At 41.0% G+C, this 24803-nt stretch overlaps 2 protein-coding genes across 3 annotated transcripts; both read left to right on the top strand.

Annotated features, from left to right (window-relative positions):
- Positions 1-1176: 1176 nt before the first annotated feature.
- Positions 1177-12507, top strand: LOC130561149 (gastrula zinc finger protein XlCGF8.2DB-like). The gene is made up of 3 exons (XM_057345309.1): positions 1177-1287; positions 1848-1975; positions 8708-12507. The coding sequence occupies exons 2-3, from the start codon at positions 1882-1884 to the stop codon at positions 9493-9495; spliced, it is 882 nt and encodes a 293-aa protein (XP_057201292.1). The 5' UTR covers positions 1177-1287; positions 1848-1881; the 3' UTR covers positions 9496-12507.
- A 3212-nt stretch (positions 12508-15719) lies between these two features.
- Positions 15720-24514, top strand: LOC130561138 (uncharacterized). 2 transcript variants are annotated; one of them, XM_057345295.1, is made up of 9 exons: positions 15720-17919; positions 21341-21448; positions 21561-21703; positions 21782-21866; positions 22075-22140; positions 22411-22600; positions 22671-22821; positions 23071-23198; positions 23558-24514. In XM_057345295.1, coding segments are annotated over exons 4-9 (843 nt in total). In that variant the 5' UTR covers positions 15720-17919; positions 21341-21448; positions 21561-21703; positions 21782-21864; the 3' UTR covers positions 23864-24514. The 2 variants fall into 2 exon arrangements, 1 of the variants encoding a protein (XP_057201278.1); XR_008963789.1 differs by having other exon boundaries at positions 15720-21448; positions 22075-22222.
- The last annotated feature ends 289 nt before the right edge of the window (positions 24515-24803 follow it).

Raw genomic sequence — 24803 nt, 5'->3', positions numbered from 1 at the left:
GTTGGTCATGTGTGGTAAATTCTATATACACAAACAAAAATGGGCGAATGATAAACCCTACATTTTATTATTATTTAAAATTAAATCAAGATATTATTTTGAGTCTCTTAAAGATAAAGAAGAGAAATAAAAAAGCAAAACGATTGTATAGAATTCTTGAAACACATTCCTTTATTAATGTATTGTATAAGATATCGCCTTCTTTCTTGTTCTTTTCTTTCTTCATTGGATCTTTGCTGCTATTATAAATGTAACATTGACTGTGTTGTGATGTTCTTGAATAAAAGCATTTCAAAAAACGTACTTCTTACAGTCGGCATGAAGCGGAAATAGCGATATATTAGCGGTCTGAGTGCACAAATCAGATAAACGCACAGATATTCATTTGTATGTTTAATAGATTAAAGTAGCAAAAAGACAGTACAGATAAACGTATGATTTAAATGACTCAAGCGCATTATTTTACAGTGGGATTTAATCTGTAGGGGAAGTCGCTTTACCCTGCGGTGACGTAGTTTCCGACTCATGTGAAAGAGGCTGATTATGTGAGCACTGTAGGTTAGAAGAGTCAGTAGAACATGTTATTTGCGTTTGTCAAAAGTATTCCAAGGAGCGAGAAATAATGAAGAATGAGCTAAGAAAGATGGAAATGGATGAACTAAAGCTTGAACATATATACACTTATGGAATAGAGAGTTTATTTCTTCATCTTAAAAGAACAGAGTTGATTTAGAGAATTTAGAAGATCTAAATATTATTCATTTGGTTTTTTCTATTTATTTTGGGAACGGCAAATTCTGGTTCATACTCCAACAGAGTAGGTGGCGATAATGCGCCTTTACGTTGATGCTACCCGCCATAAAACCCTANTCATGTGAAAGAGGCTGATTATGTGAGCACTGTAGGTTAGAAGAGTCAGTAGAACATGTTATTTGCGTTTGTCAAAAGTATTCCAAGGAGCGAGAATGATGGAAATGGATGAACTAAAGCTTGAACATATATACACTTATGGAATAGAGAGTTTATTTCTTCATCTTAAAAGAACAGAGTTGATTTAGAGAATTTAGAAGATCTAAATATTATTCATTTGGTTTTTTCTATTTATTTTGGGAACGGCAAATTCTGGTTCATACTCCAACAGAGTAGGTGGCGATAATGCGCCTTTACGTTGATGCTACCCGCCATAAAACCCTAAAAGAAGAAGAAGAAGAAGAAGAAGCTGCACACCAGAAAAAGAAAGAAAGAGGTCAAGAGAACAGTTTGATATCAAGATCTTTAAACACAAAGGTTAGTGCACTGTATGGATGTCGTGCTGTAAACTTTTCGCTAGAAGAACATGACAAACATGAAATTCAATGCTAGATGATGAAAAGGTTTGCAGAGTGATTGAAGTCCGTCCCGGAGAATTTCTATAAAGACAAACGTGCTGTTTCACTTCTGCAAACACATTCAGTTCAGTTCACTGAGATAAAACCCTGATTTGTTTAAAAATTAATTAGTTTTCTTAACATGCTTTACAAGTTCTCAGTGTTTAAAGTGTTTAGAAGAGTTTTGGTCCGTAATGATCTCGTATTTTTGTCACCATTCACTTAAGCATACTGTATCAGTCATTGATATTTCAGTCACAGAAATAAGATGTTTTATTTTTAATTTAATACAGTTAATTCTTATTATTGCTCACACCACATGATCAGTGGTTCTTATATGTCATTGTCTCATCTACGTTCTAAATCAAAGCTTAGTTGTTTCTTCATTCTGTAAATGTTTTATTTGACATTGCAACTATGTGCTGTTTTATTTCAATTCAGTAAAATGTAATTCAATTATTAATTTATTGATTTTGACAGGTCTGTTTCTCCAAGCACACTTGAAAAGCAAGTTATGTGTGACGCAGAATTCATTAAAGAGGAGAGTGAAGACATGAGTGTTACAGACACCAGCACAATGAGAAATGAAGACGCTGAGGAACAAAGAGGTCGGTGTCCATTCTTGAGTCTTCATTAATGATTATTGATTCTATTGACTGTTGACTATTGAATTGATTCTCTATTGTTACTACTATGATTTTATTATTTTGTTACTTTTGAAAATAAATGTACACATGAACAAAAATACTGTGCTGGTCTGACGCTCCGATCACACAGGGCGTCAGCGTGACGGAGGGTGTGTCTAAAGCGTGGCGGACATCGTCATAGTTACAACAGCCAGTTAAATTGTTCTCCGGTCTTGCATCATTGGCTATTGGCTATCGCAATTGGCTAGTGCCTGCACTAGGTTATTTGCATAAGGTGATTTGATTGGCTGACACCAGCGTTGGCGCTTGAAAAGTTGAGAAATGTTCAACTTCTTGCCGCAAGCAACGCCAGTGAAGCGACGCTGACGGACCCACAATTCAGTTCAGCAACGCATGACATCACCCATTCAAAGTAAATGAGAAGCATTGACGCTGACGCTCTGTGTGAATCCAGCATGACACTGTGCTAAGGACTAGAGGTTGACCGATTAATCGGCCGATTTTTGGGATTTTTTAATAAATCGGCATCGGCCGATTGTGCCCCAAATTGGGCCGATTAACAGCAGGGCCGTAGCCAGGGTTTGAAAATTAGTGAGGTCCAGGGTGGGGTGTCAATAATTATACCTAATATTACAAATAAATGCTATAAATGATTAAACCTCAATAAATATAATGATGAATAAAGTTAACCCTATCCCTAACAGGGCTTAATACTGTGGCTAGTGGTTTTCCAAAATAACTATTGTAACTGGTGCTACTCGCCGGGCATCGAACCAACGTTAATCCAGACTCCAGGAAGGGAGACAGGCACGCTAACGAGTAGGCTAAAGACCACAGTCTCTAAATATTATCGCTAGAGCACCTCTTGAGGTCGGTGAGTCAGGTTTACTCCGTTACACTATCACTCAGCATTTTCACTGTCAACAACTTTATTTTGGGGAAATTATTTTATATGATTAAAGTTAACAATGGAACTCTTTCAATTGGATGACACCACCAGTCTCCCGCATCAAGTTAAAATAATCCTTCTTTTACACAACGGACAATAAATAACTTTGTTAATTGTATAGACTGAACTATGTAACACAGAGATAAGAGTTTTAAACTGCTGGTTTTTCATTCAGAGCTTCACATTTTATGTTTTAATTTGAAAAAATTACCAAGGTCCGGACCTCAGTGACCTCATAGCTGGCTACGGCCATGATTAACAGGCAAGTGCATCTGTGAGCAGCTAAGTGTTGTTGTGGAACACGTGACGCTGCCTCTTGCGGCATAACACTGTGATGTCCCCATCTGCCTGCTAACTTTTTAACTACCTGCTAACTTTACAAGAAAACAGTAAAACTTACAAAATTAAATTATTTTTATCCTTCGTTCTTAGCCTTGAATATTTCATTGATTAAATATGATGCTACTTGAGAATGCGAGTAATTTTTTGGAACTCTATTGTTAGCTAGCCTTCAACCACATAGTTTAGGCTAACGTTACATGTATGCACGGTACCAAAACCTGGTGACGAGCCCAGCTGTGTAATATGAGATGTATATATATATTTTTTCACTTAGATTATGACCATTTGACTAATAGCAGTGTCTGCCTACAAACATAAACAAAAAGCATGCTTCAGAACAGTTTGAGAAGGTGCTTAAAAGTTTTGAGCAATGTATTATTACATTCTTGTTATATCATCTTGTTATATTATTGCTGTCTTGTACCCTGCAATAAACACTTACTCAATCTTTCTCAATCAAGTGCACTGATTTGGAGAGACATGTCTTAAATAAATGTTTAATTTAAGCAATATTCTTTATCACTCCTTGTTACTTAATTATATATTTTATGAGATGAAGGTGGGAAAAAGAAAACCGGCCAAACATATTGGCCAAAAAAACGGCCATCGGCTGGCCTGATTTCTAAAAATCAGCATCGGCCAGAGAAAAACCCTTATCGGTCTAACCTCTAATAAGGACTCTGACAGTGTAATGTCATTCACCCGCTCATTGCACTTGCACTTTACCATTGTACTAATAACACTATAACATATGTGTGCACATTTATGATTCCATTGCCATCTGCTATCTACCTCAACACTGATCTCTTATTTAAATCTATATTTATCATAAGAGAACAATCTTTAAACTTCTAGTAAATACATTGTTATTGTTATTTTTCTTTGTATGTATTTTCTACATATATTTTCTATATTCTCCTTAAAGGCTGAAATACACTACCCGACTTTTATGCAGATTTTTGCCCAGATTTCCAGTCTGGGTTATGGCTGGAATACACTACAAGACTTTTAAAATCTGAACAGATTTGTTTTAAACTAGACATCATACACTTGCAGACTTTTTGAAAGTTTCAGATAGAAACACACTAACTGATCAAATCTGCAGACTGGCACAGACTTTCTGCAACCCGTCCAGACTGAAAATCGTCTTGGTTACAGATGTAACCTCAGTTCCCTGATGGAGGGAAAGAGACGTTGTGTCGAGCCGACAGATGGGGTTCGCTCTTGAGAACCTATCAACTTCTGACTAGTTTAGAAAAGGCCAATGAAATTGGCGAATGAAATTTGCATGCCGGATTCCGCCCCCGGATATCCGGGTATAAAAGGGAGAAGGCGTGCTGCATTCATTCACATTTTGGTCTGAGGAGCCTGAGCATCCCTCGACCGCTGCGGCGGGCGGCCAGCGTTGTGGCAAGAAGGACACAAACGTAACCAAGACGTTCCCTTTCTGTCGGTCTCTCGACGTTGTGGGGTTCCTATGGAAAGCACCATCTCCAGTGGACAATCTCCAGCAGAGCGACGCTGACTGGCCTGGGCGAGTCAGACGAGCGCTACCACGAAATTGTAACCGTCCGGTGGAGACGTAGGGGGTCCCAGAGCTTTTGAAGAAAAGGTGGGAAGCCCCTGCCACCGGCCGTCACGGGCGAAGGCCTTGATTCTCTAACAGCGAGAGGCCGCCTGGCACCGTAAGGGCCACTGGGTAAGCATTATTCTACAGAGACCACTACCTCCATAGCGAAGAATTAGTGGAGACACCAACATGGTCTCACCATCAGGGGAGAACTCATGGGAAAATGTGCGGACTGAAGGAGTTAACTGCAAGGTGGGAGTCCACCTAGGGAGTCATGGGATACCAAGGTGGGAACCATTCATGAGAATACATCAGACGGAACCGCCCACTGGGGGGGTTACCACGTCTGGAGCACTAGGTCCGGTTAGAGCTATGTGGTAGATAACTCAACTGTTCCCCGGCCTAAAGGGGCAGGGCTGCTCTGCCCAGCCTGCCCCAGGAAGGTGCTTAGTGATGGATGGAATGCCTGTTCTTTACCCAATGGGGAAAGAAGGGAGGCGGAAATAGCCACTGACCCACCTAAGGAAGAGGGGAAGGGCTTTTGCAGGCGTACACCCTACCGGCTGCCGGTCCTACATATTGCCTTGCAGGATGCGAGGTTCCACGTGTAGGTTGTAGAACCTCGCGAAGGAGATGGGCATAGCCCAACCCCGCAGCTCTGCAGATGTCTGCCAGAGAGGCGCCCTGAGCCAGTGCCCATGAGGAGTGTGCCTCACTTCTAACGGGCAGGGGCGATCTTGAGATCAGTCTGCCGTAGCAACGGCATCCATGATCCATTGCGCCAGCCTCTGGAGACAGCCCTCCCCTTCTGCTGACCTCCAAAACAGACAAAGAGCTGCTCAGAGCTGCTAAAGCTCTGCGTGCGGTCCAAGCAGAGGCGCAGTCCGCGTACTGGACACAACACGGATGGGGTTGGGTCTTCCTACCCAGTGGGGAGAGACTGCAGGTTCACCATCTGGTCTCTAGGGGGAGTGGTGGGAACTTTGGGCACGTAGTTCTAGGCAATCTGTGGACACGGAGGGTGCTTGTAGGTCCCCTACTCTCTTGGAGGTGAGCACCATCAGGAGAGCCGTCTTTATCGTGAGGTGAGAAAGTGCGGCAGCTCCGAGGGGCTCAAAGGGAGGGGCCTCTTGAGGCCTGCCACCTGGGTCGCAAGAGGGTGCGGGGCGCGGATGAGGCGGTCGCCTTCTCGTGCCCCTTAGGAACCTAATGACCAGGTCGTACTGTCCCAGAGGCTTCCCAGCAACTGGGTCGTGATGAGCGGCCGTAGCGGCTACATACACTCCCAGTGAGGAGGGGGGAGAGGTTACTCTCCAGTCTCTCTTGAGGAAGTGACAGCACGTTCCCGATCGAGCAACTCCTCGGGTCTTCTCTTTGAGAAGAGCACAGGACGAGAAGAGGTGCCACTTATGGGCGTATAGCCGCCTAGTGGCCGAGGCCCTAGCCTGAGAGATGTCCCAACCACTGCAGGGGGTGGGCCACTCAGGATCTTCTCGTCACGTCCAGACATGGAAGTTCCAGGGGTCTGCCTGGGATGCCGTTACGTGCCCTTCCCCTGTGACAGAAGGTCCTCTGTCAGGGGAATCGGCCAGGGAGAAGTTGTTATCAGAAGCACCAGCTCTGAGAACCAAGTCCGGTTGGGCCAGTAGGGCGCAACTAGTACCACTTGATGCTCCTCTTCCCTGATGCGGCTCACTGGGGGGAAGGCGTACTTCCGCTTGTCCCACAGCCAGCTGTGCGCAAGGGCATCCATGCCGAGGGGTGCCTCGGTCAGGGAGTACCAAAGTGGACAATGGGTGGAGTCCGGGGAGGCAACAGGACCACCCGTGCCTGGCCGAACTGCTCCCAAATGAGCGTCGGGGAGAAGCTGCCCTCCTTCCCCTCAGGGAAAGAGGTGTGCGGGTACTGAACTATCTCGATGACTGGCTCATTTTTGCACACTCGCGAGATCTGTTGTGTACACACAGGGACCTGGTGCTCCGGCACCTAGATCGGTTGGGGCTACAGGTCAACTTGGAAAAGAGCAAACTCTCCCCGGTGCAGAGCATCCTCTTTCTCGGTATGGAACTCGACTCGGTCTCCATGACAGCGCGACTGACTACAGAGCGCGCCCAGTCAGTGTTGAACTGCCTGAAGGTTCTCAGGCAGTCAGCGGTCCCCCTGAAACCATTTCAGAGGCTCCTGGGATACATGGCATACTCGGCGGGGGTGGTCCCCCTCGGGTTGATGCACATGCGACCGCTCCAACACTGGCTACAGAGTCGGGTTCCTTGGAGAGTGTGGCACACCGGCAGCAGGCGTATGGTCATCACTGGAGGTTACAACCTCTCGTGCTGGGCAAGCACGTGCTGGTCCGGACGGACAGCACAGCTGCCGTGGCGTATATCAATCGTCAGGGTGGCGTTCGCTCACGGCAGCTAACACGACTCGCCGATGCCTCCTTCTTTGGAGTCAGCAGGTGATCAGCTCCCTGTGAGCCACACACATCCCAGGAGTCCTGAACCAGACAGCCGACGCGCTCTCTTGTCAGTCGACGCCTCGTGGAGGGAGCGCCCACCTTAACTACGTGTAGATTTGGGCGGTCTTAGTCAAATCATGTTACGAAGTTACGTAGATTCGCCGGGGTGTGGTTACACGAGGTGTTTCAGGCAGGTCTGGTTGAGCATTCGCTTTTAGATAGAATGCATCTTTTGTTCCCACACTTTCATTTGTGCAATTTTACGTGTCTAATACATGCATGAGCAACTTATAACACACCATTGACACAGAAAAACACATACTTCCACCATATGACCCCTTTAAGTCCTTCCAATGGCCAATTCGGATACCGTTATGCAGTAAATTCATATTTTTTATAATATTTTCATATAATCTGCAGTTTGTACACCCAGGAGAATAGAAAATCTAAGATGCACTAATGAAATCTGATAGTAGCTCTGGTCTAACAATAACAGCAATCATCAGTCCAGACTCTTCAAATGTTTTTATTTTTTGCGCAAGGCACGACAATACTTATTAACAGAAATGGTTTAACAGAACTATGGTTTATCTGCAATTAACAACTCATTAACAAAAATGTAAATTCATCAGAATTATGCATAACGGTGTAACGTGGCTCCAAATGCTCTACTAACCCGCGAAAACCCGGATCCTCTACCAAGGAGAAAGGTTGGTCATTGAGGACTATAAATTCCATTACTTTGTCGTTAATGGCTTTAGCCTTTTCGCTGTCTCTGGAAAACTTTTTGCAATTTTCAAATGGTGGCAGTGGAGGACAATGCTATTGCTATTTGCAAAACATGGTCTGCAAGGATTGCGACAGGAGGAAAAAAGGCATCAACACAACAAATCTTATATCTCACTTGAAAGGTCGTCATCGCAGCGAAGTGATGTTAAAAGAATATGAAGATGCCACAGCAGCAGTAGCTCCAGCTAAAGTTCCTAGAAACAATCCTACAACACGGAGTGTCGATATCCCCATTCAGCAGAATGGGGATATCGTAGAAAAACTTCCAGACAAGCCAAGACATGGTCACAGGATGATGACCTAATGAGCACGACACAGTTTAAAGCTGCAGTCACTTCCACTCGGAAAGTGGAAGATTTAGACTGATTTATTGATTTACCAGCAAGCATACTTTATCGGATTTTATTTATGTATCGGAGCAATAAAAATGACGTCATTTTCACCCATATCGGCTGATAATTTATCGGTCCAATAAATATCGTGCATCCCTAACTTTAATTTAAAAAACATGCATGTTGTGCCTTTGATTGCATGTGTTCAATGTTGACCGCCCTAATAAAAATTTGCTTTTTTGTTTCATTTTAGACCAAATGGAACTGAAAGAAACAACAGTATCAGTATGTCATAATTGTGGAAAGAGATTAAGAAGTAAAAATCAGCTTGCGAAGCACATAAGAATCCACACTGAAGAAAAGCCGTTCACCTGCCCTCAGTGTGGAAAGAGTTTCACAAGAAAAAGTAATCTAGAGGACCACATGAGAATTCACACTGGAGAAAAGCCGTATGCATGTGTTCAGTGTGGAAAGAGTTTCACAAGAAAAAGTCATCTAGGGGACCACGTGAGAATTCACACTGGAGAAAAGCCATTCACATGTGTTCAGTGTGGAAAGAGTTTCCCAAGAAAAAGTAATCTAGAGGACCACGTGAGAATTCACACTGGAGAAAAGCCGTATGCATGTTTACAGTGTGGAAAGAGTTTCACAAGAAAAGGTCATTTAGAGCACCACATGAGAATTCACACTGGAGAACGTCCATACACATGTGTTCAGTGTGGAAAGAGTTTCACAAGAAAAAGTAATCTAGAGGAACACATGAGAACTCACACTGGAGAAAAGCCATTCACATGTGTTCAGTGTGGAAAGAGTTTCACAAGAAAAAGTCATATAGATGTCCACATGAGCATTCACACTGGAGAGCGGCCACACACATGTGTTCAGTGTGGAAAGAGTTTCACTCAAAAAAGTCATCTAGAGGACCACATGAGAACTCACACTGGAGAAAAGCCGTATGCATGTTTTCAGTGTGAAAAGAGTTTCACACAAAAAAGAACTCTAGAGGACCACATGAGAATTCACTTTGGAGAAAAGCCATAAACATGTGTTCAGTGTGGAAAGAGTTTCAGAAGAAAAAATGTTCTTAAGAACCACATGAGAACTCACACTGAAAAGCCATTCACATGTCTGCAGTGTGGAAAAGGTTTCACTCAAAAAAGTCATCTAGATGTCCACATGAGAACTCACACTGGAGAACGGCTATACCGTGAAAAGAGTTTTGCAAAAAAAAAAGTTCTAGAGAAACACATGAGAGTTCATGCTGAAGAGCGCTCATAACAATGGCTCCGTTCACACTGTCAGTGTTTGAGATTGTCTTCACAGATGTGATGTGAGTCTTTAATGTTCTGTTCACAATCAGCTCACAGCTGAAATACTGTCTGTGTTCTGTTCCTGTGTCACTCCTAAAAACCATATAAGGACTTTTGGATGTAACGTATGTGTGCCGTCCGTTTCTCTTTTCACAGATGCCACCATTGGTCAGCAATATTTGTTGTCATGTTTACTGTATATTTTTATGTTTAGAGAGCAGGGCTGTAGTCAAGTCCACCTTTGTTGAGTCCAAGACAAGTCCAAGACCAGGACTAGTCGAGACCGAGTCTAAAGAGGTTCGAGTCCAAGTCAAGTCCAAAGAGGTTCAAGTCCAAGTCAAGACCGAGTCCAAATGAGACGGTCAAGACAGAGGCAGAAAAAAGAATCCTCTTTAAGACATACTTTATTTGTAATGATCAAAAGGTGGATCAAAGTAGGTCATTTTATTTACTTTAGGTGTAGCAATTTCACCAAAGTCACATAAAGCCGAAGTGCAACTTCAGATTTTCAGTCTTTTTATTGTAGTGTAACAATCACATTCTGGGCTGCCAATGGAAAATTTTCACAGCTTGTTGACTTGTCAGTGTTAACTGCATTGAATCAACATCACTTTTGCAACCGCAATTATTGTTGAAAAAATGTAGAAGTTTCAACAAACGATCGTTATTTGCTTTAGTTGGGCTCTTGATTCTTGTGTTTAAACATTAGGTTTTCATTGGCTGTTATAACAGTGTGCTAAAATACAATTGTTGAGGCAATGAAAACTAGGATCCATTGGGATCAGGTGATAATGATTGTAGTCTTTGTGGAGTTACCTAAATAATTTCTCATGAGTGCATTGTGTTATTGATTTATGAATATTGTGTGGTAATACATTGTGAGATTAAAGCAGTGGTGTGGCTTATTATACTTCTTTGAATTGACAGAAAATACACACACAAAAAAAACTTTAATTTTTAATTTTTAACTTTAATACTTGATTTCAGACATCAAGAATCAGTGTATGAAACTCAACAATAACAATCATAGTACAAAACTCAGTCATGACTCCCAGCATGCATTGCAGTTCATCTGTTTATCTGAATTAGTTTCATGATTGTCACTGTGGGATTACAAATTTATACAATGTTATATCTAGGTTAAAGTTATGTACATTATGTTTCACATTTTGAGGTAAAGATGATGACATTCTAAGAAGATCATGTCAGGCAGCCCAGGTGTCTGAGACATTATCCTTTTGTCTTTATGCACTTCCTGACCATTGGGCAGGGTCCCAAGTTAAAGATGAATGCTAAGATCAAGGCACAGCTAAGCCTTTGGCTGAATCCGAAATCGCATACTGCCATACTATATAGTAGGCGAAAAGCAGTAGGCGAACGAATAGTATGTCCGAAACCTCGGTCTTCATAAAACAGTAGGCGAGAATTTCCCGGCTGGTGCACTATTTCTCGCGAGATTTGGACGTGCGTATACTACTGTTGCGTCCGAATACGCCTACTATATAGTATGTGAAAACAATATAGTATGTCCGAATCCTCAGTATTCATAAAAGAGTAGGTGAGAAATTCCCGGATGGCTTACTGGTTACGCCCACATTCTGAAGCACCCAGCGACAGATACTTGGGATACTTATCTATCCCATGAGCCCACGGGACAGGATAAGTTCATACAGGAGCATGGCGGAGAACTGCGAGGCAGGTGTTTTCAAAAGTGAGTATTACTAGCCAACAACGCATTTCTTTGCGTTGCAGTCGTATTTGTTAAAGTGTTGTAGCGTAAAGTTATCCTATAAGATGCTACATAGTAAAGTATATTTGTGATTTTGCTGTGAAAACGCAGTGTTTTAATATGTCTAGCTTAAAGGGAAGCTCCACGCACACATGCATCTTCAAAGTAGACTTAACGTGACATATATTTAAACCATACGCATGTTACAGACGCTTTTAATGTCTGTGTAACATGTGACCTGTCATTTTCTCGAAAAGTATTGCAAATGAGCATATCACAACATGAAATACACATCACAGTAATGTAGCTTACGTCTGTTAATATGTGGTAAAAAGCATTGTTCACTGCTTGCGTAGTGAAAGTGACCTATTAGTCAGATATGGTGACCCATACCCGAAATGTGACCTCTGATTTTAACCCATCCAGAGATTAGTGAACACACGTACACCCGGAGCAGTGGGCAGCTATCACTGCAGCGCCCGGGGAGCAAGTAGGGGTTGGTGCCTTGCTCATGGGCACCTCAGTCATTACCCTGGGAATCGAACAGGGAACCTTCTGGTCACGAGTCCGACTCTCTAACCATTAGGCGAAGACTACCTTACTAGAAGTAACTAAACAATGTAGGGAAAATTTGAGTTGAATAAACAGCGAGTTAACACGTTACCTCCACATTTACATGCAGTATTGAGCACAAATCACAGAGGTCACTTGAATCTTGTTCGACTGTTACAGGGACAGATGAGCACACTCATTAAAATCACGAAGGTGGCGACGGTGGTCAGCTGCGAGATGGCAGTAGGGTCGGGGTGTGGGGTTCAACGCCTGTAGATACAGGATCATTTGTTACAACAATAAATTAAAATAAAGCTTTGATTTATGTGATGTTTACTTGTAATGCAATGTTTATGTAATGTATTAATAATAATTCAATTAATTTATTTTCTTACATCAAATGTAAGTATTTTTTATTCATGTTTATTCTATAGTTTTCTGTAAATAAAACATATTACATTACTTCATGTATTATGTCATTGATTCACTGAAAACGTATCCATTCACATTTTTTAGTCTGTATTAATGCATAGATGGCATATGGAAATACAATTAAATTTATTAGCCTATTTTAATACAATATATAATTTGGTCAGCACTTATCAATAATATTGTGCACAAGTGTAGGTGTGGGCTAGCAATGCATTTAATTTATAAGCAATAATACTTATATTCCTTGACAATAAAATCAGCAGTGCTCTCCTAAGGCGAGATCGTCGAGCAGCTGCACGACGTCTCCTTTGTGAAGGCATTACAAACATGTTGCAAATGCTGAGAAAACTCATGGAAGATAAAGTTAGCATTACTGATGTTAATGCACCTGTCTCTCATAACTTAAATTGTTGAGCTTGTTATTACGTTGCATGGTTAATCTCTGGCCCGTGTACACTCCAGTACAGTAGGTGGCGGACATGCACCACAAACGCAATTTGCTCCCCGCCATTAAAAAGGAAAAGAAAATCATCAATATGGCGGACAACAGCCGATCGCATTCATACTACACCCATTCAGGGAAAACAGTACGTACCCATTTAGCCCCATTGAGTACGTACCTACTGAAATTGAGTACCTACCCATTGAGTATGCGATTTCGGACTCAGCCTTTGTCTCTATGATAATGTGAAGGTATGGGTAATACTGTCAGGCTGATTGGATTAGCACCTATGAATTTGAATGACACTGATAGTGAATTCAAATCAGTGTTAAGAGTGCAAATGAACCTAATTGTCACTGAGAAAGTTAGACAAGAACTAACTCAGAAATATGAGATCCACCCAGACAAGACTTGGTCTGTAGATGGGTGTAAAAAGGTACTAGGAGCATGTATTTGCAAGAACAATATGAAAGGCGTTATCTGCTGCCACCGAGAATTTGGTATAGCACTAGCTACACAACAATCTCAGCGTATCTCAGAGCTAGAAGAACAGAACAAAGAGCTCCGTGCTAGAGTATCCTCTTTTACTAAGAAATTGAACCGCAAGAAAGCTGCAGGAAAAACTGATGTGGAAGTTAGTCAGCCTGATAACAATTATCCTGACTTACAAGCTTTCTTTGAAACAGATGTAGCCATTCCTCTCGCTGCTGCTGCTGCTAACGTCACTTGCAGGGATGCAGAGGATACTACGGGCCAGTCTTGACAGTAATGACAAGATCATAATTCTTCCAGAGTGCAGCTTTATCGCACTCATCTTACCATCACCTGCTGTGTTGTGACAACGAGGACAAGAGCGGGAGCACGTGCGCAGAACAGTTTATGCGAAAAGTGTGTTTTCTCTTTTTTTTTTTTGTGGTCACAACGCAGCAAACACGCAAGCACATGCCACGGCACGCAAACTTGTTTATATATAGCCTATATATTTTTTTAGTTACAAACCCGACCCGAGCCTATTCATTAAACATTAACCCGACCCGAAGCCCGCGAGTTTTTCGGGCCCCGTCGGGCTCGGGTCGGGTTGCAGACCTCTAGTCCAGAATCACTAACTATGTACAAACTATGTGAAACTGTGAGTGAATATACTGAAAGGTTTTGTCAATCAGCTGTAATTTACAGTGGAATAGGTGATGAAGCTGAAAGTGTGTTAGATGACAAGGGACCCCTAGTCCGCATCTGGTCAGAGGGCCTTGTAGTCGAGTACAGAAAAGCCTTGCCATTCCTAGATCTAACTTGGTCTAACAGAACGCTCAGAAGTAACCTAGACAGGTTAGCTACGAGAAGCTGATGTTAAGGCAAAAGTGAGAGTAGCTGCAGCTACGTTAAGCACAACGAATCAAGGCAATAGATGGCCTAAAAGAGAAGGCAAATGCAACTACTGTGGAAAAATAGGACATTGGAAGAACGAGTGTAGGAAGTTGCAAGATAGTAGAAGAAATGCTAAACATAATTCTGCTCCTTCTCAGCCCACCTACAATCCTGAAGTAGCTCTGCCAGTGTACACTGAAACTTTAGGACAGCTCGCGCAGGCTCTTCTAAGAGCACAACAAGAACAGGAAAAAAACTAATTGTTGGGGCTGTGAGTAGCTACCTTTCCCCTGTAATCCATCACAATGACAAAATACTTTGTGAAAGGTAGCATACAAGAGAAAGAGATTGACTTTTTGCTTGATACAGGTGCAGAAATTACAGTAATTCCTATCAAATTGGCTGAAGATTTAAACATCACGTACAAGAAAACAAAACTTTGTTTAACTGGTGTAATAGGTGAAGATTCTGTTTTGTATGAAACCCCGCCCATAGAGATACAATTAGGCCTGAAAACTCTGACAACAAAATTGCTATGTGCTCCATTAAATACAGGCGCAATTCTAGGCATGGATCTACTGAGACAAGTACATCTAACTTTAGACATGTCTTCAAAATCTGCTAGCATAAAGATTTCCTCAGCACAAGTTTCTACCAATAATGCAACCACTCCTGAGTATGCTTTCTTACAGAATCATCAAATTTGGGCTAAAGGACAAGGATGATTGAGGGTTTTTGACAGGCGTAGAACCAGTAAAATTGACAGGAACTCTACCTCCTGTTACCAAACAATACCCGATCAATAAGGAAGCTAAACAGGGAATCAAACCAATTGTAGAAAAAATGCTGAAGCAAGGAGTGCTAGTTAAAACCAACAGTCCCTGTAACTCACCCATATGGCCCATCAAGAAAACAAATGGGACATGGAGACTCACCATAGACTACAGAGTAGCCAATAAACATATTGATAAAATCACCCCCCTTGTAGCAGTTGTAGCAACAATTTGTAAATGGCATACCATTAGATTGTGAGGTTTTTTCAGTAGTCAATATGTCTAATGGATTCTTTTCTGTACCCTTACACTCTGACAGCCAGACATGGTTAGCTTTTACAGTTGACTATGAGCAATACCAGTGGACACGTTTGCAGCAGGGATTTCAAAATACCCCGACCATATACCATCAGGCTGTCAGACGTGATTTGTGTGACCCAGAATGTCCAGTCAAACAGTCTACTATGATTCAAAATGTCAATGATATTTTGATTGCCTCAACAGATCACGAGGTACAGCATTACTTTAGACCTTGGATTGAAGACTATGCCTCGATTGCTCAGCCGCTCTATGACTTGTTGAAAGGCTAGGTTAAAGATTCTGATACTGTTTGTATGGAAGAAATAAATCTCAAAGCTTTCAATGATTTGAAGAAAGCACTATGTCAAGCACCAGCATTAGGAATTGCATAGTCTGATAGACCTTTCATGCTTTATGTCCATGAAAACTTGCCTAATGCAAGATCATGGGGGCAGTTTACGCCCAATTCATTACTATTCTGGTAAACTTGACATAGTCGCTCAAGGTATGGGCCCATGTCTTAGAGCAGTGCAGGCAGTTCATCTAGCTCTTCAGGCTTCATCAGGAATGGTGTTAGGACAGACTGTAAACTTAAGATTCCCTCATGCAGTGTCCGCACTAATGAATCAAGAAAAGGTCACTTCTGTCACCTCCTCTTGTTGGGGAAATTGGTTAACAACCCTCACAGCCCCGAACATTGTTTTACAGCGTGCGCCAGTCACAAACCTATCCTCATGTATGATGTCTGCAATGACTGAAGTTGTGTTAGAGGATGTTGGAGAAATGACTCATGATTGTGTTACACTTACATACACACCTACGAGTGAAGTAACAGAAACTCCCATAGAGAATGCAGAATTAGAGTTGTTTGTTGATGTTTAAGCTCAAGTCATTGAAGGTAACAGACGAGCAGGTTATGCAGTCAGTTCCACCACTGAAGTGGTAGCTTCAGGTCGTCTTTCAGATCATTTTTCAGCTCAAGCTGCAGAACTAGTAGCCTTAACTACACACTAAAAACTGCTGGGTTATTTTTTTAACCCATACGCTGGGTTAAGACCGCTGGGTACGAAAACTGGTTGATTTGACCCAAATTTGGGTTGGCGACCGTAACCCAACAGTGCTGGGTTGTTCGTGCGGACGTTAAAGAGAGCATGCACGTCACGTTAAACAAGTTCCGAAGGTTCCCTCAGTGTTGATAACACTCCGCCTACCGTTTGCGGCTTTTGGCAGAAATATGTATGCGGGAAAAAAAAACTAAATAGCGTTAAATGTGAATATGCCTGAGGTGAACTTTGGGGGTTAAATCGGCGTGTATCCTGCAGTAACCAGTGGGAGGGACAAGTGAGAGGGAAATTGTAAACTTTCTTAGGACATGTAATGAAAACGCTTCACTCATAGTGTATTTAAAATAAGCCTTTTAGTCTTCTTTTCTTGACGACACTTCAAAACCCAACGCAGCGGGCTTAAGGACTATTTTTTTGTTGGCGAATGTGCTGCGCAATTAGTAAACGCAGTCTCCTCAGTGAAGTGAGAGGGCGCGAAAATTGAAGCAGAGGCTCGGCGTTGGATTCTTGAGGCCAGAAAAGGTAAGAAGATGTAAAATGACTTTAGTATTTGTTAAATTGTATACTTTATATTTTAGATACATTTTGGTGTATTATAAGTTGTTTGTTATAATTGCGGTTATTGATACGGTCAAGTTGGCCTTGCTGCCCTGAGTTTCTGTTAGCACGATAATTTCCCGCCTAGCAAGTGTTCAGTTTGTGACAATTTTCGTGTAGTTATTCATTCATTACATCACAATATATTTGTTCACACAGAGACTACTATATCATGTTGACTTCAGTGGATTTTTAGCTGTCTTAAACGTTAAACCTGCTTTTAAGCAGACAGCCATGCTTAGACCCATTAAGATAACTAACGTAACGTTAAATCATGACGTTCATTTTCATTTCTCTTGAATAAATCAGACATTCATTTATTTAATATAAGTTTTCCGACGCCGGTGTTTCAATTCGAAAGTTTTAAATGTAACGTTAGCAGGCTGCTGGTTCTGTGTGCATGGTATAGTTCGTTCTTCTATAAAAGATTGTGTCGAATAAGCTTGGAATCCAACGACAGCGACCACGATTGTTATATGAAGAGTTCAGATGCAAACCCCTCTAGAAGCCACCGTCGTCAAAAATTAGATTATGATGTGCAATGAATGCTCTCCAGACATATTATACGTTACCTCAAATAATTTTGCACCAAATAAAAAACCCACTAAATACCACACTCTGCCCGATCTGAACTATCTGGTAATGCTGGAAGTACATGGAGGGGCCTGATAAAAATGCTCGTTTAAACGAAACGTCGTCTGACGGACTTAAGTTAGAGGGTTTTGCATCTGAACTCTTCATATATAGATTATTATTTACATGCCACTTTACCTAATTGAGGATTTATATTAAAATGTGTCTAGAATGATAAGATGTCTTGTAACTTTTTTTCAGATGGATGAATATGTAAAAAGTAAGCTTAGAGAATGGAAACTTGAGGAGTTAATTCCCACATTTGAAGGTAAGTGTGAATGTATAATATCTTACAGTGTTGTTTATAGCAATGCAAGTGTAATGCACTGCTTTATTCAAGGTTAAAGTTTTATTTAAAAGGATAGTTCACCCAAAAATCTAATTTTTGTAATGTTAACTCACCCACATGACGTTCTACACGATTTAAGACCTTGCATCTTCAGAACACAAGTTAAGATATTTTAGATCCACCTCCGAGATATTCCATACCACCACATAGACATCATGCTAATTGTTCCCGTCAAGGTCCAGAAAAGTACTTTAATCAACATATTCTTCTCTACCCTGTCAGTCTACGACGTGCGTCCATGAGAGCACTTCAACGCATGCGCATTCAGGTTGTGCGCCTAACACTCGAGCATGCAACCTGGATGCGTTTGCTTTGTGGTGTTCTCGTGGCGAAGTACGTCATCGAGTGGACGCAGCTGATTCAACATTTTTCCACGCATGAGCTGTTGTATGCGTCCAGTCTGAGCGACGCTCCTGATGACGAAAATTACGTCAAGCGGGACACGGACAGCCGGACCATACTTTTGCCTTATCACTAAATGCCGCATGCGCCTGCCCCCAAATGTTGAATCAGCCACGTCCACGCGGTGACGTACTTCGCATGTGTCGAACTTGTCTATCCGCGCTTATCCAAGATTGAGTACAGTGTTCACAGGATTTTGACGGACTTGTGTTGCTGGTGACGTCACAAATTAATTTGCATATTTGTGACATGACGCTGTGTTTGCGTCTTGTTAGTGTTAGCACTTGATATCTGTTTTTCTTCTACTCTGATCTTGTCACATTATACTGTATTTTACAACTGAATGCCACCAGCAGTCACTTTAACCGCTGCTTAAATCCTGATTTATAAACGTAACATCATCGGTCAAAATCAGAATACAGCACATCTCCATTAAATTTAGATTTGAGTAGGTTTCGTCTTACTATACGTTCTCGCACCACGTGAAACTCCACGTTGAAACGCCAGGACAGACGTCTTTGCAGATACATGGCTGTTGTTGTCTGTGCTGGAGAAGACGCGAGCAGTGAATAAAGCCACACATACCAGCTTCATACACTTCAGCAGCAGGTTCATTAGACATGGTAATACAGTGCAGCGGCTACACACCGTCATATTGTAAGAAAATTGAGCAGTTTTCGGCTCAGATTGATCAGCGTATGACATCATCATCGATTTGCACAGCGACGCATGAAGTTCAACGCTCCCTGTCATTGCCATAGAAACCAAATCAGATATTGCAAAAAATGAGAGACAACCACGGGACACTCAAATCGGATCTGAACAGTTGCTATATACACAGTGTGGACAATCAATCATTTTAATTATTTGTCAAGTATGGTGACCCATACCCGAAATGTGACCTCTGCATTTAACCCATCCAGAGAGTAGTGAACACACGCACAGCAAGTGGTGACCACACGTACACCCGGAGCAGTGGGCAGCTATCACTGCAGCGCCCGGGGAGCAAGTAGGGGTAAGGTGCCTTGCTCCAGGGCACATCAGTCATTACCCGCTGGCTCTGAGGATTGAACCGGCAACCTTCTGATCAAGAGTTCAACTCTCTAACCATTAGGCCACGACTGCCCGACTTAAATTAAGGTGTTTTTACATGATTGTAAATTTCCTCAGTTTGGTCTGTTTCTGAGTCTGTATAACTCGGATCTACTTCAGAATAACCCTACTGAAACTGGCATTAAACGAGAGTGTGCACTAAATAAACTTCAGTGCTACCATGTAACTGACAACGTGACTCCAGATGTTATGCATGACATTTTAGAAGGGGTTGGAGGTTATGAAATAAAGCTTATTCTCAATTCTTTGATTGAACAAAAACTCTTAACCCTTGATAAACTCAATAATAGACTGACAAGCTTTGACTATGGCTTCTCTGATAGTCACAACAAGCCATCTGCCATAAAGCCTCAAGATCTTAAAAATCCTGATGGGGCCATCAGACAGACTGCAGCCCAGACATGGTGCCTTCTGAGACTACTACCTCTTATGATTGGTGATTTGATTCCAGAAGGTCACAAGCATTGGGAACTACTGCTTTCTTTGCTTGGCTGTATGGAGATGATTTTTTCTCCAGCTTTGACTGCAGAGGCAGTTATATTTTTACAACATCTGATTGAGGAACACCACAGACTATTTTTGGAGCTTTATCCAGACAGGCATCTGAAGCCAAAACACCACTTTATGCTTCATTATCCTGGGGCTATCAGGAAACTCGGACCTTTGGTCCAGTTTTGGTGCATGCGTTTCGAGGCCAAACATGGCTTTTTTAAGAGAGTAAGCCATATAACGTGCAATTTTCGCAATATTTGTAAAACGCAGGCTTACCGACACCAAATGATGATGTGCTACATCATGTTGTCTGGCCAGATGTTCTCACATGACTTGGAAGTTGGTCCAGGATACACCACACTCCTGGCATTATTAGAGAATTTTGAAAAAGTAAAATGTGGTTTTGTTGGAGCTCCATTGTTCTCAGATGTCTACTTGCCTGCTTGGATAAAATTTAAGGGAACTACCTACAGGTCAGGAATGACACTTTTTGTGTCTCACTCTGCTGATGGTGAGCCCCAGTTCGGAACAATTCAAAACATTGTTCTCATTGACACCAAAATCAAATTTATTGTGAAACAATGGGAGACAGTGGGATTTAACAGACATTTTTTTGCTTTCACTGTATCTCCTTCTTCTGCACTTGACTTGGTGGACATCCAGTCACTTGATGATCACCACCCTCTCCATGTTGTGACGTCCTTTAAAGAGAATGACAGTGATCGTTACGTTTCTCTGAGATACAGGCTATTTTAGAGGCAACCATAAAGGCTGATGATACATTGTTTAATTTAAGCAGTATTTATTGAAGAGCATACGTTTTACACACTGCTTACTCCAGTTGTAAAGAGCATCCCATACAATACTAGTTTTAACATTTCAGCATTTTCCTGTTTAAGCCAAAATGGCTTATCATCAGTCTAAGCTGTGGAAGTGAGTATTAGTTTAATGTAATTTTTATTTTTTTGGTTTTAATGTCAGATATAATCGCACTAAAATAAAGGTAATGCTTGTCTACACCTACTACCCAATACTACCTCTTGCAATGATAAACAATATTCTGGTAATAATAATATCAGTCATCATGGGCACATCACAAAACATAGAGATGTTTACGATTTGGTGACATCAAAATAAATATGGTAGTCAAAACTTGCTGAAAGTGAAGATTAAGTTTACTGTTAACCAACTGTTGTTCAGTAACACTTAAATAAAATATGATATATTCTGTCAGAATTAATACAGGTAAATTTCCCTTCTATTGTACTGTGTGTCAATCAGAATTTATAATTCAACCTTGCATATCATCTATATACTACAATTTCTTTTATAGGAATCAATCCCAGATCCTGGCACAGTTACCAGAGCAGTATCTGAAAAACCAAGTGCAGAGGAGCATGGTCATGAATCCAATATATCTCTGGGGGAAATAACTGCATTTGTAGGTTTACTTTTTTCTGTGGCATTAGTCTGTTTTACTAGACGAACATTCAAGAACCTATTTAAATTGAGAGAATTATGTTTCAGTTCTTAACAAGTGTTATGTTTTGTAGAACGTAAGAGACATCCTCCTGGCAACAGCTGATGGAAATGATATTATTAAAGGTATAGAAGAAAAGCACTGCATTTCAATTCATCAGAGACGAGCCATGGTTCGGATATTGGTGTCACATCTGATGAGGCGCTTTGGGGAAAAGTAAGTGCTTAAGAAAAAATTTCAATGTGTTTGTGTGCATTTTTAATCGACAAAGTGCATTACTTTTGTTGGCTTTAGTCCATCTGCAGGTACAAAAGTCATCTTGGCTTCATCTGTTGTTGAACAGTTTCCATGCCTTAAGGACTGCCAAGGTAAAGGCTATGTGAGTACAGTGTGATGAACGTGGGTTCTAAGTGGAAAATGTTACATTAAGCTGTTTACAGAAACAAATGAATTTATGAATCCAACTTATAATTAAATTGAATAATACAATTACAAATTGGTTAACACAGCTAAAAATGTAGATATAAAGGGTGTTGCTGCCAGTCATAGCATATTTTCTAATCCTGTTTTTCTTTTTAAAACACAAGGAAGCATGCAGTCCGGGTCGAAATCACAGACCTGCCACAGGCTTCTTGGAGGAGCACCTTCGTAATGTACGCAAAAGGGTCTATAGACGAAGACCAATTCAGAGTTTATCAGACAACCCAGAAGAAACCACTAACTTAACTTTGCCAGGTAGGGTTTGCAATTATAATTATGCATCTTGTAGGGCTGGGCGATATAATGGAATTATTTTTAAATATATCGTTATCGTGAAATAAAACTACTCATTCCGTGAAATAGATTTTTGGTCATTCCGCCCACCCGTATCTAGCAAGTTAATATTTTCTCATTTATTTGTTTGTGATTACATTTTTGCTCAGAATCAACTGTGGACATAGAACGAGCAGTTCAAATGAGTGGCTTAAAAATAATATCTGGCCACCAAGTCAGATTGAACAATACATGAAAGAGACAGCCATCCATCGGGCCAAATGGATTCGAGATAATGGAACCAAAGCAGTTATGGAAATAGTCAAGGAGTATCCACGTCTCCTCGACACTCCGGGCATGGTGAGTTTGAAAAAATGTTACGTTTTATAGTATACACAATAACTTTCTGTGTCTTTTTCTTGTACTGTAGATATCCCAGGACTTTTCAATTCTGAATCCTGACTCTGCTTCAAAACTCACCGAGAACAGGGTGCCTGTCTTCAAGGATACGATCCTACAGTTCGCCAGCCGAGAAAAGCAGGCTCTTCATTTGCTTTCTAACTTAGAAACTATGTCAGCAGGTAATTGGGATTAACGGGGTTAGTTCATCTAACTGATAATTTTGTCATGAAGCATTTATGTTTGAGTCTGCCTAGATGCAATTATTTTACTCTGCATCTAAGAGTAAATTATTTACTCTCCCTCATATCATTCCAAACTAATTTTTTATATTTATTTTGCCCTTTGTAAAAAACTTAACCCTTTGAGTCAAATTTTAAGGATGCTAGCACTTTAAGTGATTACATGAACTCGTTTAATTTTAATTGCAGACCATCAGAGTGACATCGCCTTACTTGTTCTACCTGTAGTCCTTCCAACATCAGCCTATAAGATCGGAAGGAAAATGTTCAGACCAACATTTATTGAAACCAGGAAGGCTTTCATAGACATACAACCGGTAAGTAAACAGCCATAGCTAAAAGCACATCAAGGTGTCACAAGACAGTGTGATCTCCATATTTATTAGCACTCTGTAAAAATGTGAGCTACAGCTCTTAAAATTTCAAGTGTATAAATCTTGTAAAAAATGCAATCAATCACTATAAGCCATTTTTTGCCTTCACATTTCCCAAGAAATCTTTAATTACTCTGAGGCCAAATCAACTATGGGAAAATACTAATATCGGGTTCTTCCATAAAGGATTTCAGCAAGTTTTTTTTATTTATTCCCTTCGGATTATTGGGTTAACTTTCACACTATGCACTCTGGTTTGTACATTAGTTTTGAGCTCTGTTCTCACATATTTTTTTTTTCAGATTGGTACCAACATGGCTGAATACCTGCGATCAAAAGGCACAATCGAATTTCCCTATGTTCTCATGCTGGGAGACAACCAGTGCTTTCAGGCTTTTGTTATACTAAATGGAGAAGCACTTGAGCAAGAAACATTGCTGGCAGCAGTAGATGTTTGCTTTAAAGCATTCTACGTCTTCGATATCAATTACCCCAAGCAGTGCTCCCCCGTCTGGCAGTTTCTACAGACTGTGGTGTTTGGACTTCTTGGAGATGAAACTCCATCAATAAGAATTCTACGTGCTTTTATATCTGCTGCTAAACAGTAGTTATTGACCACAGCTTTGCTGATGCAATTTATTTTGCTTTAAGTTCTTACTGTGACCCTTTCTCTCTAAGGAAAACAGAATGTATGCAGTTTGTTATTTTGGCTGAATGTTAACTGATTCTGACACTGTGCAGAGGTGCATAAAGTGTTACACATGTTCTGAGAATGTTTTAATGCCAATGTTTTTACAATATATTTTTCTGTGACAATTTCTCTCTTAGGAAAACAGAATTTATGCAGTTTGTTGCTTTGGCGAATGTTTACTGATTCTGACATGCTGATGTGCATAGTGTAAAACAAGTTAAGAGAATGTTTTAAAGCCAATGATTTTACTGTGACAATTTCTCTCGTAGGAAATGTAGAATTTATGCAGTTTATTTTTTGCAGAATGTTAACTGATGCTGACATTGTGCTGATGTGCATAGTGTTCAAAAAGTTGTAGAAAGTTTGAGAATGTTTTAATGTCAATGTTCTTTTACACTACAGTTGATGTATTATTCCTAACCATTTCTTTCTTAGGAAATGTAGAATGTTTATTTTGCTTAATGAACTACTGAGGTTTTACTTGTTTACTCAACAAACCTGGCCGTTTATTTTGAACAATTCTTGTTCTACACATGCTGAACGGGCAGGTTAAAAAAATAAACTTGTTTTTTCCCCACTTGATTTGCCATGCGCTTCTCTCAGACCCCAGCACACAAACACAACGTTTACTTTTCACAAATACACTATTAATATTAAAATACCTAGGTGTAATTTATAACCCATTTTGGGTTGAGGTTAACCCAGCATTATGGTTATTTTTAACCCAATTTTGGGTCAAAAAAATAACCCAGCATGCTGGGTCAAACAGTTAACCCAACCCAGCTGGGTTAAAATAACCCAGCGCTGGGTTCGACCCTTTTTGACCCAGCGCTGGGTTACCAAAATAACCCAAATTG

Source organism: Triplophysa rosa, linkage group LG11 (assembly GCF_024868665.1).
Source record: "Triplophysa rosa linkage group LG11, Trosa_1v2, whole genome shotgun sequence".
In the NCBI taxonomy this organism is placed as follows: domain Eukaryota; kingdom Metazoa; phylum Chordata; class Actinopteri; order Cypriniformes; family Nemacheilidae; genus Triplophysa; species Triplophysa rosa.
Note: the sequence above shows the minus strand (reverse complement) of the source record. Positions and strands in the feature narration are given on the sequence as shown.